Raw genomic sequence first — 12156 nt, forward strand, 5'->3', positions numbered from 1 at the left:
CAAGCCCCAAACACGATTTATGATACGGCGACAGCAACCACGCCGCATGTCTGACGTCGCACGCAAGGTTTTTATGTGCAATTCATGATGTAGTATCCTGAGGGTTACACCTTGTAGAGAAGAGGGAAGCTGTCTGTGTCGCCTGGAGGGCACGAATGCTACGAGCACTTACAGAGAGCAACTGCTTTCACGGTGGGAAATGTTAACTTAGTTCAGTCCCGATTTAATCTGTGGCACACTATAGGCGGGGTTCGATTCTTTGATATGAACAATTTTTTTCCACAAAAATGCGTAAGTAATATTCTCAGTTCAATCTCTGTCGCGCTTTATTTCCACGGGGTTAGGCTTCTTATAGTGTTTTTATTCAATGGTAATACCCAATTCAGCGTGTATCTGTGATTATAACGTCTGACCGGTACGTGGGATGCTAGAAACTTGTAGAAACTGCTTGGGAACTGCAGTTTGGTTAGGATTTTCAAAGCAATCAAAGCTGCTGTGGTTATCCCATAGACATAGGTTATCCAGAAGTTACCGTAATAATAAAAACACGTTCTAATTATAGAGTAAGTAATCAACGTAAAGAAATCGCCATTATCTGCATTCTCAGGACAAGATTTTCAGCAATGTTACGTATACGATCGTATATTGGGGTATGTAGCAAATTATCATACGCTACCTAAGAAAAAACTACTTTAAACATATACGGCGTATACCCTCCGACACAGCATATTGAGGGTCCCTCTGGAAACATTCGTGTGCACATAACTCTGCTTTTTATTTTTAATAAAATCGGTTTAATTTGTTAATAGGACAAATTAAAGTATAGCGATAATAGTTGTACCGAAGAGTACCATTGTACTCCCTTGGAGAAATACACTATAAATATGAAGTTAAATTGTTTGCATGGGGCTTTATAAATAAACCCTACCTCTCTCACTCTGACACTACGCCACTGTGAAACCAAGTGTACTGTGTTGAAAAACTGCAAAAGCATCCCCTAATCAGTTTTACGACGTGGATAAATCGTGGTAGTGAAGTTAATTGTAATCTATAAGCTAATGCTGTAAGGTAATATAGCGTTCACAAACAGAATTGGAATATTGTATTCAAAAATAAGTGTTTTGGAATTTTAAATTTGGCGCGGATTATTTGCACCAGTCACAAATCATGTGACGAATGAGCATGCGATGTAACCGCTAACCTCTTTCCTTTACCCGATTAAATGACAAGGTACACGTTTTGCCTCTGTTTTTAATGCAATTTTGTGTAAATTTTGACTAACGTAAGGTGCTTTAATAAAAAATCTCGTCTTCAGAAATCACCTTAAACATTTTTGTATTCAATTTAAAGAATTATAGTGCTCGATGATCACTTAAAATTGTAATAAATTGTGATTTCGTTTTGCCAATGTTACAGCTTTTCATTTGCCGAAGTTTTTATTACTGAAGTTTTGTACAACTTGTTTATTCAAACGGTATTAAGTACTGAAGGGAACTGTGTTTTTCAGATGTCTACGAAAATCATTAAACCGGGAGGTGGAGAACCTGACCAATTCGAGACTCAGGTCTCACAGGCTCTTCTAGAATTGGAGATGAATTCCGATCTGAAGGCCCAATTACGTGAATTGCATATTACGAAAGCTAGAGAAATCGAACTTAACAATAAGAAGGTAAGTTTTGTCGCATGCGTGCAAGTCAGATCCTGTTGTTTACATGATGAACTTTCTTGGGACACCAAAGACGAGCTGTGGTTATTAAGAAAATTCTGAGTGCTAATGACATTTAAATGGAATGCTCAATTGAGATTGTGAATTAATGTACACTTTTTTACAGTCGATTATAATTTACGTACCAATCCCGAAGTTAAAGCAATTTCAAAAAATTCAAACTAGATTGGTACGCGAATTAGAAAAGAAGTTTAGTGGAAAACATGTAGTGTTTGTCGGAGAACGTAAGATCCTTCAAAAACCGACGAGGAAGACCCGTGCTAAAAACAAGCAAAAGCGTCCAAAATCTCGTACCTTAACTGCCGTGTATGATGCGCTTCTTGAAGATTTAGTATTCCCTGCTGAAATTGTTGGAAAACGAATTCGTATAAGGTTAGACGGATCGCAACTAACCAAAGTTCACCTTGACAAAAATCAACAAACGACTATTGAACATAAGGTAAGAAACTTCTTAGGAATTCTCTGAGCCAATTTTCACTTTTGGTTTGTAGGTGGACACGTTTGCTTCGGTATATAAGAAGTTGACTGGAAGGGAAGTTACTTTTGAATTTCCTGAACCGTACTTGTAATTTCAATGAAAAACAACAATAAATAACTGGAGTAATTATTGTTATTTTATAATAAAATATTTTTAAGTATGTTTGATTCCCTAGACATTTTGTTTACTGAAGGTTTTCATTTACTTGTGGTTTTTGTTATAATCTTGCACTTTTCACAATAGGTATGTTCTGTTTTTTAAATCGAACCAAAATTCATTGCAACAATTATGAAGAAAAATCACTGAAAAGTCATTGAACAATGGATGGCCGTCAGGGACCCTTTCTTTTCAAAAATTTACTGGAAGCTACATTTTTTTAAATACGCCAGCGGTTCTTAAACTTTTATGACCACCCTTTTAAAAAACTACTTGAATTGCTTATACAGGGTGCATAACAATTTTTTAAAACTAAACTAAACAATTGAGGTTGATGTACATATAAATAATAACAAGAACAAAGAAAATAGTTGGGCTATGCTAGTATAAAACAAAAATAACTACTTGATGTACAACAAATTACAGAGAAACGAACACCACATTCTGCTTGAAGGCAATATAATGGACTTACTTAATTGATAGACCTAAAAGAACCTAAAAACATTTTACTGCCAAACTGCTCGAACAAATATCTTTATTAAAGGTACCAATTGTGCATACAGGGTGATTCCTATAGTACCTGCCACCGTTTGGGAGCGTGTAGGTGGTGCGTAGGGGAATATTTTGATATAGGACACTTGGGGTCGGAAATCTAAAATAAGGGTGCCAGAGCCAAATTTACCTTCTGGAATTTCGCGCCTGTAGGTAGGCAACCCAACCGGCCGGCGGGCGGTGCACACGGAGCGATCTCAGGCGGCGATGTGTGGCTGACACTTGATCAGAATTTTGTTTAAACCCACGAAATCCCGTCTGCAACGACGCGTATCAAGTGAATAAACACTATGGCAATAGTATAATAATAGTTGGCTAGATGTAGGAAGTGCATTGAGAACAACGGTGGCCACGTTGAACACTTGTAAACGTTATTGCTTTTGACTGTCGTTTTCCCTCCTTCCCTCCCATGTCGCTTCCTCGCGCTAACTCGCTCTGCATCGCTCCGCGCGAAACGTCGGTCGGTTGGGTTGCCTACATACAGGCGTGAAATTCCAGAAGATAAATTTGGTTCTGGCGCCCTTATTTTAGATTTCCGACCCCAAGTGTCCTATATCAAAATACTCCCCTAGGCACCCCCTATACGCTCCCAAACGGTGGCAGGTACTATAGGAATCACCCTGTATATATAATATGTAGATTCTAGGGAATACAAAAAATAAGATAAAATAAAAAACAAATATAAAATTATTATTTATTTTATTTATTTAATTTTTATTTTTTAAATTTTATTTTATTTATTTTTAATTTTTTTTTTAAATTATAAGTAGATACATAATACATAGACAGACATGATCGTATATTATGACGTGACCAAACAATGTTTTTGAATTGAATGGGTTTATTAAACGTTATTATTTTAACTGGAGAAAAGAAGTGTGCCTTTGTTTTATAGATCTTGAGAAAGCATTTGATTATGTGTCAAGTCAAGTTGGAGTAGTGGAACAAACTGATGATCATACTAAACAGAAAAGGCGTTAACTTGAAAGTAAGGAGATTGGTAAGCACTTTAGCGGGCGACGCTAAATAAAATGCTGTCTAGTTGAGTAAGTAGATAGATTTATTTACAATATGTACAGGTACGTGCGTGCTGAAGATGAAACGGCGGAGATCCGTAAGCGGCGGCGCTGCTAGTCAGGATCGCGGCTGGTGCTGGCTGGATCGGAGGATGAAGTTGTAGGGAAGCGCGATCGAAGACTACTGCCTTGTAGTGATGCGCGCATTCGAATGAAAACTATCGAACTATTCGATAGTCGCAAACCATTCGAATAATTCGATAGTGGACAAGTAATTCATTCGAATGAGTCTTGAATGAACGAATTATTTGCAATTGCACACACAGTTCATAAAAACTAAATACCTTATGTTACGTTGAAAAATGTAAATATTATTTATTTCTTAATCCAGATGGTCACGGTTTGGGATTGGGAATTATAAATTTTATAATACCTACATAAAATATAAAGCGTCGTTTACTAATTACTTAGTAATTACTCATACCATACGCATTATAAATTTATAAGGCATAAGCAAAGTGAAAAAAGTCGATGATTTACATTTTTATTCGATAGTTGTTCACGACGTTGTTCATTTATAATTTATATAAGATCCATGTATTTGTATAAGTAATACACATAAAGGAAAAAAATTATTCAAAAAATTCATTCGATAGTGAATTCATTCGATAGTACTTATTACTAAATAGTAATTTATTCGATGGTTTTTTTTTCTCGATAGTTCCCAACACTACTGCCTTGTGCTCGCCTGTGGCCGGTATTTAAATGGTCAGGCTTGCACGCTAGTGGCTGACCGCGCGGGCCAATCAGACGACGTTGTTGCGTAGTCTCCTGCGGTCGCCACAAGCACTAAAGTCTAAAAGCAGGGTATATCTGGAGCACAGGGTTATTATGAGAGTAGGGAATATTAAGACAGAATGGTTTGAAATTGGAAGGAGCGAGACAAGGCTGCTATTTGTCCCCTACCATTTTTATTTGGATGAAATGTTCTTCTTCAGTGGACCCACTAAGGGCCATGGGTAGAGGTTTGCAGAAATTAATTCCTTTCGTTGAGACCTCTTATTAGAGTAACACAGTTCGTCTCCCCACCCCCTCCCCCAATTTTGATAAGAGGATAAGGGAGGTAGTTGGTAGGAAACAATAATCACCCCCGCCCCCCTGCCACAGGGCCGTGGAGGAAAGTTACTTTGGTAGATATTAATTTCTTAGCGATGAGACCTTTCATTAAAATACCATGAACACCGTATTATTTTGGTTGTGAGATAGCACATGTTTGTTTTATGTCATTATTATATTAGTCCACATTGAAAGTTTATTGAGCTTTTAGACAAGGCTCAATACCGACACACACAAAATTCTACAACCGAATCAGAGATCTTCTCAGTTGTAGGTAATCATGGGTTTTTTTTGCATCGAACAACTCTTAAAAATACAGACCATATACAAACATCCAACCCATATTTCATAATATGAATTAATTGAAACTATGAAATCACGAGATTTATTGATATTACAATGTGAAATTAAAAACAGTAAAATAAAAACTCGCCGCATCCACAATTGCTCGATACATAATGACAGTGTTTTACAAAAGTACCCTCAACTTTGCCCATTGGCTTTGAAAGTTTTATTTACGTAGTCTACCAAACACTTTTCCACCAGTGGCACAATTTCTTTTGTGGCGTTCATTAATATACTAATGCTCTCGTTCAAAGTATCTAAATTTAAGTTGCCAAGTTGATAAAATTCGGATATTTGTTCGTGTGTGGAAAGAATTGCAAGTACTATAATCCCATGACTATCGTAACCAGTTTCTGTATCACTTTTGTGCGTAGCTATTGTACACAATGCTTCCTCTTCTAAAGTGGGATCCAACAATTTTGTACTGCCTTGAATTGCCAATGTTGCCGACGTGATCGTGTCATACATGGGTATGCCTGCTTGTGCCAATGCTATTCCGGCAGCTGTAATTGCACCACTTAAAGCAGATCCATCGTTTTCTAGCACTAGAACGTACACATCTACTTGAAAATTCGGAAATTCGTGGCGACATACGGCCGATTCTAATGCCCTTTTCATTATGGCACTGTGTTGTTTCTCTTCTGCATCTTGTTGGTGTCCTCTCCGGTTGGGACAACTAAAGGGTGCATATTTAAAAATGCAAAACAATTCGCCCTTTAGGCTGTAGTCCGTTTTCTTGGGTATCTCACGAGGATCGTAAACTGATACAATTAATTTGGTATTGTCAACTTCGAAGTAAGCAGAGCCTTTTGCTTGACTAACGACACCACATTTTAAAACTATAAACGTCGGTATTTATAAATTAATCTGCGATAGCAGTTGAGGATACTTACAAATTTTACGCTGCTCATTTGTTTTCCTTCCATCAGAACGGATATTGTTTTTTAAATTGTTAATTTTACTGAGAACAGATTCATTACTTGTTTCTTTAAAAAGGCGATAAGAGATACTATCTTCAGGCCCTGCAATACGTTTATTGTCAGTGGGCATTTGTTACTATACTTCTTCCTTTTGGTAAAGTTAAATTAATTTTGTTTGTATTTGTTTGGTTATGTACAGTACATTACATAACCTACGAAAAATTAGTGTGTGTGCAGACAGAGTTGCCTATTTTCTAAAATCGGAGAAATGGGGAGGTAAAGACAGACGTCACAAATTTTGTCGATGCGGATGGTACCTACTGTTTGCTTTGCACAAAAATCAACCGTAGCCCACACAAATACATCAACTACAACAATACAAGAACAAAATGCAAAAGGGAAAATGCATAAATAAAATATCTCAAACTGTACGATAAAAAGGAGGTAATCGAATCAGTTAAAGCAGTTAAACACACGATACATCGTTAATGCAAGATTAAAACACATTTACAAGCAATTGGGATAAAACAACTCGTAAAATAATAAATTGCGTGTACATAGGAAAACATCAAAATTGTGTGACTTTACATCAGCCTCAGTTAACATAAATTAATTTAACACTAAAAGTACATGTGAGGATGCCAATGGCAAGTTTTCATGTTAAAGTCTATTATCGTTCAAGCAAAACATATTTTAAATAGAGGAAATACTAATTTGAACCTTAGAAGACCCCTTAATTCACGTATTGCTAAGATGCCAAAGCTACAATCTGCACGAGACGAGCAGGCAACAGATACAGCGAAGAATCGACCTGTATTAGGTACTATTACTCCACGGAAACAGTTGAACCACTCATACAGAGAAAGATCAAATTAGAGGGCCTCCCCTTCTCGTATAGCTTACGCACCGTCCGGCAGCGGGCCACGAGTAAGAAAGTAACAGATACACATACAGCGAAGCATCGGACTGTATTAGGGACTTCCCTCACGGAATAGTTAAAGCGAATCATGCAGAGAGACAGTACTGCTAATCACTGATAATCAGAACTGGGCAAAATACTTTTCAAAATCTATTTAAAATAGAAAATAAAAAATGCTAATTTATTTTAAATACAAGATACTAAATAGGTTTGGAATTTCCATTTATACTAAATAAAAAATAGATATTTCAACTAAATATTTCAAATAAATAAGCACCTATCTATCTGTTACATTGAGGGTTATTATTATAATATTAATATTCATAAAGCAAGAACATATTAAAAAATCGTTTCTCATGATTTAATCATTTGCTTTAAGTAATAGCAGTGTTTCAATATCTGCGTTTGTTAAACAATTATTCCTGCATAGGAAAACAAGCGTTCCACCGGAGCCGACGAAGGAGTAGTGTAGTGTTATACTTAAAAAACAGTGTTCCTACTATTGGATATTGATCCAACGTAGGCAAGTCTATAGGCATCATTAAAACCATAAAACGATACAAAATTGATGATACAAAATTAGTTTTTTTTTGCATAGATTCAGAAATGTTTTAAATATGAAATAGAAAATACATTGAGAAATATATTTCAAATACAAAATATAAAATAGTTTTTATAAGTTTATTTAAAATACAAAATACTATTACAAAATACAATTTTGTATTTTAAATACCTATTTAAAATAGATCCATTTGAAATAATTACCCAGCTCGGCAGATAATAAACCTCGACGTGAATACATAAATAAATACTTAATAAACCATATAAAGGCACAATTACCTGTACAATATAACAAAAAAAACATGATTCAAATAACGGTACTCAAAACAAAAGCATGGAGTACGCCTTGCTTCAATAACAAATGTTTTATGCAACGCGGCGCCATGTTTGCCACTTGCTATTTCGGATACAAATAACATTAGTCGTCATTTGGTGGCGTGACTTATTTTCTTGGTGATTGTGTACATATGTATATTCGTGTCCAACCCAGGGCCGCCGAGAAATTAGACCTGGGTGGGCTAAAGGTGCAAAACGAATAGCAGCGGAACGTCCTTCAAGCTCATAGAGCAAGCCAAAACACAAGAAACTGAAAAAAAGTATGGCAATCTAGATTGAAATTTTGATTTTATATTGTTCCTTTTGTGCCCTTGTCTTCAAATAAGCTGTTCAACAAATAATTATTGTGGGAAATCAGTCAATCAAATAAATATAAATTGTACAGTTTTTATAGTGTTTTAATTTTGTTTAATAAATATTGATATAAATCGAACCCGAATTTATAAATCACGTTACAATATGAACAATTAATCAATGCTGATTAGTTTTAGAATGTAACGGGCAAAACAATACACGAAATTAATGTTCAAGCATGTTATAATAAAATTATTCTGATATCCAATGTACTCATTTGAGTGTTAATCCAATATCACACAATTGTTTCAATAAAATTCCTGGATCTGCTCTCGTAATCAAGTAACAGACCCCAACCAAAGTGCAGGACCGCACTCTGAATTGAGTTGGGAAACATGAAATATGTGTTCGCCTCTATTCGGCAAAGCGGTGCGTTGGATAAGGAAGAAGTTTGGAAATTCGCGGCCCGGCTGAACCCGCCCACTACTAAATTTACAAGTTCTCTGTGAAGACAAAAATAAATTGGTATCAATTTCTCATTTGTTTGGTACGTATGGCAACGTTGAGTTGTCTGTTCTGTGCTTTTGAGTTTCGACGTTTTTTCGACAGCTTCTGACATTTGCAACTTTGCAGTGTTACGTAAATTTGGTTATCCCTACAATTAAAAAAGTGAATTTTATGATATATATTTCCAAAGAAGTACAATAAATGTATAATTTTAGGCTACGAAATGGCATTACGAATGGTACAAAAACGATTTATGAGTAGCGCATTTCAACGCTTTTGTTACAATTTGTCGGGCTTCAATAAGTATGGACTCATGCGAGACGATTTACTCTATGAAAATGAGGATGTAATTGAGGCTTTACGCAGATTGCCTCAAAATCTGGTCGATGAAAGGAATTACCGTATTCTTCGTGCTACTCAGCTATCTATAACTAAATCTATTTTGCCGAAGAACGAATGGATGTCTTTAGAAAATGATGTGCTGTACCTAACTCCTTATGTTAATGAAGTTATAAAGGAAAAGGAAGAAGCATATACTTGGAATAAGAACCATTAGCTGTGTACTATGTACCTACTGTAGTTTATTAGTAAATTATAAATAATTTTGTTGGTATAGTCTATTTACATTACCTTAATTTGATGTGGACACATTTAATAGTTAACAAAATACGCAAATAAGTAACCACAGAGAAATCACTACAAACATTTTATTACTTAAAAATATGTTTATAAAAATATACAAATTGATCAATTAGAGAAAGCTAGTTTAATACGAAATCAATAGTTAGTTTTCATCTTCCTCAATTTTGGGAGCTAAATAATATCGAATATGCCCTAAATCAGGAATTTCATACTCCACAACCAAAGGAACATTTGCAGACATTGACAACGACACTCTATTGGACAAAGGAGTAGCCTTCGTGAAGGAATTTAAATACTGACAGGCAAAGGTTAATGTGACAGGCTCTTGTAGATCTATAGATACAGTTTCTTCTTCTTTATCAATATTATTAGTTTGAGCCAATTTAATGTTAGCACTACCAATATCACCAGAAGACGAAAAGCGAACACCCTCTTTGGTGCAGGAAATGATTACAGATTCTCCAAACTGGGAAAGATCTCTGCAGATACGGGAAAACTCTCCCGATGGCATGTGTATAACACAAGAGAAATCAGTTTCAGGAATGCCCAAGTGCTCTTGATCCAAATTCATCAATTTCATTTCATAATCGGATATCTTCTCCTGTTTTTTTGATTCGAAAACAAACGTAACACAATCTGCATCATCTTGGGCCTTGACAGTGACGGTATCATCATTATTGGCGCATTTTAAAATCTTCGTCATACTAAAGATAAGTACGTTAGTAAGTAAACGTTTTCACTTATTCACTCACCTCGCTAGATTCATTCCCATTGTAAGATTTCTATCACAGCGATACTTATCGAAACCATCAGCGCGCAAAGAAAGCGAGACCAGACTTACGTGAGAGCTATCCATTGCTTGTAATTGAATGCCTGTATCTGAACAATCAAAGGATGCCTCATTTAGGAGGTCCTTGATTGCATCTAATACTTTTTTCAAGGTACCACTGGATACTAGGCGAGCTTCAAACATGATTATACAGCAATTAAACACAAATACTAAAAAATTACACGAAATTTAAAATGGGATATTTCCTTTTAAATGAATATCTTACAATAAAAAAACGTAGCAAACGCGGGATCGACAAACAAAATGGTGAGACTGGCGCACAATGAACTCAACTGAAGAACGCGGGAAAAATCTACCCTTGTTGTAATTCTAACCTCATTTATCCAACGTTGTCAAGTTTGATCAATTGTAACCTAGTATACAGACTACGTGCTAATTATTGGGTGAAAATTCAAATGGTAGCTTTTGTAAACAATGTAAACAAAATAGTTAATTTTTTTAAAGAGCGTGTTATAAGTTTTTTTTTATGAATACAACTGCTGCGGTCTTTCGGCGCTTTACATAGGTACTATATTTTCTTGTATATATTTGCAGACTTTAGAAACTGTAAACAGTGTTGCTGTTCCTCAAATTACTTTCCATGTTATTTTTTATTGATATGTTAAGGTTGATTCTCACTTAACATAACGTTTCCATACCATATCCTTTCCATAACCATTCCGTAAATTATTATACCTATGAAATTGACCTTTAAGTGATATGTGCGTAAGACATTTAGCCGCGCGCTAATACACACTCTCCTTTCCGTTCACATATGGAAGGCGAATGTGTATTAGCGCGCGACTTAATGTCTTACGCACATATCACTTAAAGGTCAATTTCGTAGCCTATAATAATTTACGGAATGGTTATGGAATGGATATGGTATGGAAACGTTATGTATAGTGAGAATCAACCTTTATACTGTGCGATCAAAAATTAGTTGCTGTCGAGTCACCTTTGGAACTTTTGTTTACATGGGAAATCGTATTTAACTTGAACTTCCAAAGGCGACTCGAAGGCAACTCATTTTTGATCGCCCGTTATATGCTTTTGTAAATTATGCCCCCGGATAATAGAATGAAGCAATTTATTATTTAGTATATTTTTCAAAATATTTTACAATTAAATTAATAAATAAATAATAAATCAAAAATGAACTATTCTTTGCTTAATTTTGTATGTAGAGTTATGTGACGAAAACGAAAGTTTTACATAATTTTCTCAGTTACGATTGCACCTAATTTAAAAAAAAAAAACTGTTTATTGTGCTGAGCAGTTACGTTGCCTTGAGTTCTGATAAAATTTTGGCGTAGTGGTATAAGACTCGGACTCTAACCTCACAGGGTGTGAGTTCGAATCCCACAACTTGCCAGTTTTGAGTTATAGCCGCATTTAGACGTATCCAGTAACTGGGCACTAGCCTGCCAGACCTGGCATATTACTGGCATCGTGTGAATACTTTTGTGCCAGTCCAGTACTAGCCGTCAACCGCAAGCGCTGGAACGAATGGAGAACGCGTCTTTTTTTCTTGCCAGTAGCTGCCAAAGTGCCAACCCCGTACACCTGCGCCAGTGCTGCAGGCAACGTCTGAACACGTTGGCGTCAATCGATGTCTCGTTGTCATAACCTATCGAAGCCTATTGGCGCATTGTTTATTTTTTCATAAAATGGCGCGTAAATTCACTGAAAAAGAAAGTTTTATGCTTTTATGCCAGTGGACATGTGTAAAAGCCGCTTTACATTAGGCAATTTTAGT

General features: G+C 35.9%; 3 protein-coding genes across 4 annotated transcripts; 1 reads left to right on the plus strand and 2 right to left on the minus strand.

Moving 5' to 3' along the window:
- The first annotated feature begins 1118 nt into the window (after positions 1–1118).
- Positions 1119–2364, plus strand: LOC116159466 (40S ribosomal protein S7). Of its 2 annotated transcripts, none has more exons than XM_031472435.1 (4): positions 1119–1230; positions 1508–1669; positions 1833–2165; positions 2218–2364. In XM_031472435.1, the coding sequence occupies exons 2-4, from the start codon at positions 1508–1510 to the stop codon at positions 2293–2295; spliced, it is 573 nt and encodes a 190-aa protein (XP_031328295.1). In that variant the 5' UTR covers positions 1119–1230; the 3' UTR covers positions 2296–2364. The 2 variants fall into 2 exon arrangements, with proteins under 2 accessions (XP_031328295.1, XP_031328297.1); XM_031472437.1 differs by having other exon boundaries at positions 1227–1282.
- Positions 2365–5413: 3049 nt separating this feature from the next.
- Positions 5414–6519, minus strand: LOC116160141 (exosome complex component MTR3-like). The gene is made up of 2 exons (XM_031473278.1): positions 6283–6519; positions 5414–6228 (listed from the first exon to the last, which is right to left on the minus strand). Exons 1-2 carry the CDS (start codon positions 6437–6439, stop codon positions 5528–5530), a joined length of 858 nt encoding a protein of 285 aa, XP_031329138.1. The 5' UTR covers positions 6440–6519; the 3' UTR covers positions 5414–5527.
- Positions 6520–9616: 3097 nt separating this feature from the next.
- Positions 9617–10777, minus strand: LOC116159642 (proliferating cell nuclear antigen). Its single transcript, XM_031472665.1, has 3 exons — positions 10624–10777; positions 10321–10567; positions 9617–10272 (listed from the first exon to the last, which is right to left on the minus strand). The coding sequence occupies exons 2-3, from the start codon at positions 10539–10541 to the stop codon at positions 9711–9713; spliced, it is 783 nt and encodes a 260-aa protein (XP_031328525.1). The 5' UTR covers positions 10542–10567; positions 10624–10777; the 3' UTR covers positions 9617–9710.
- Positions 10778–12156: the final 1379 nt, after the last annotated feature.

This window comes from Photinus pyralis, unplaced genomic scaffold, assembly GCF_008802855.1.
Source record: "Photinus pyralis isolate 1611_PpyrPB1 unplaced genomic scaffold, Ppyr1.3 Ppyr1.4_LG1, whole genome shotgun sequence".
Lineage (NCBI taxonomy): Eukaryota > Metazoa > Arthropoda > Insecta > Coleoptera > Lampyridae > Photinus > Photinus pyralis.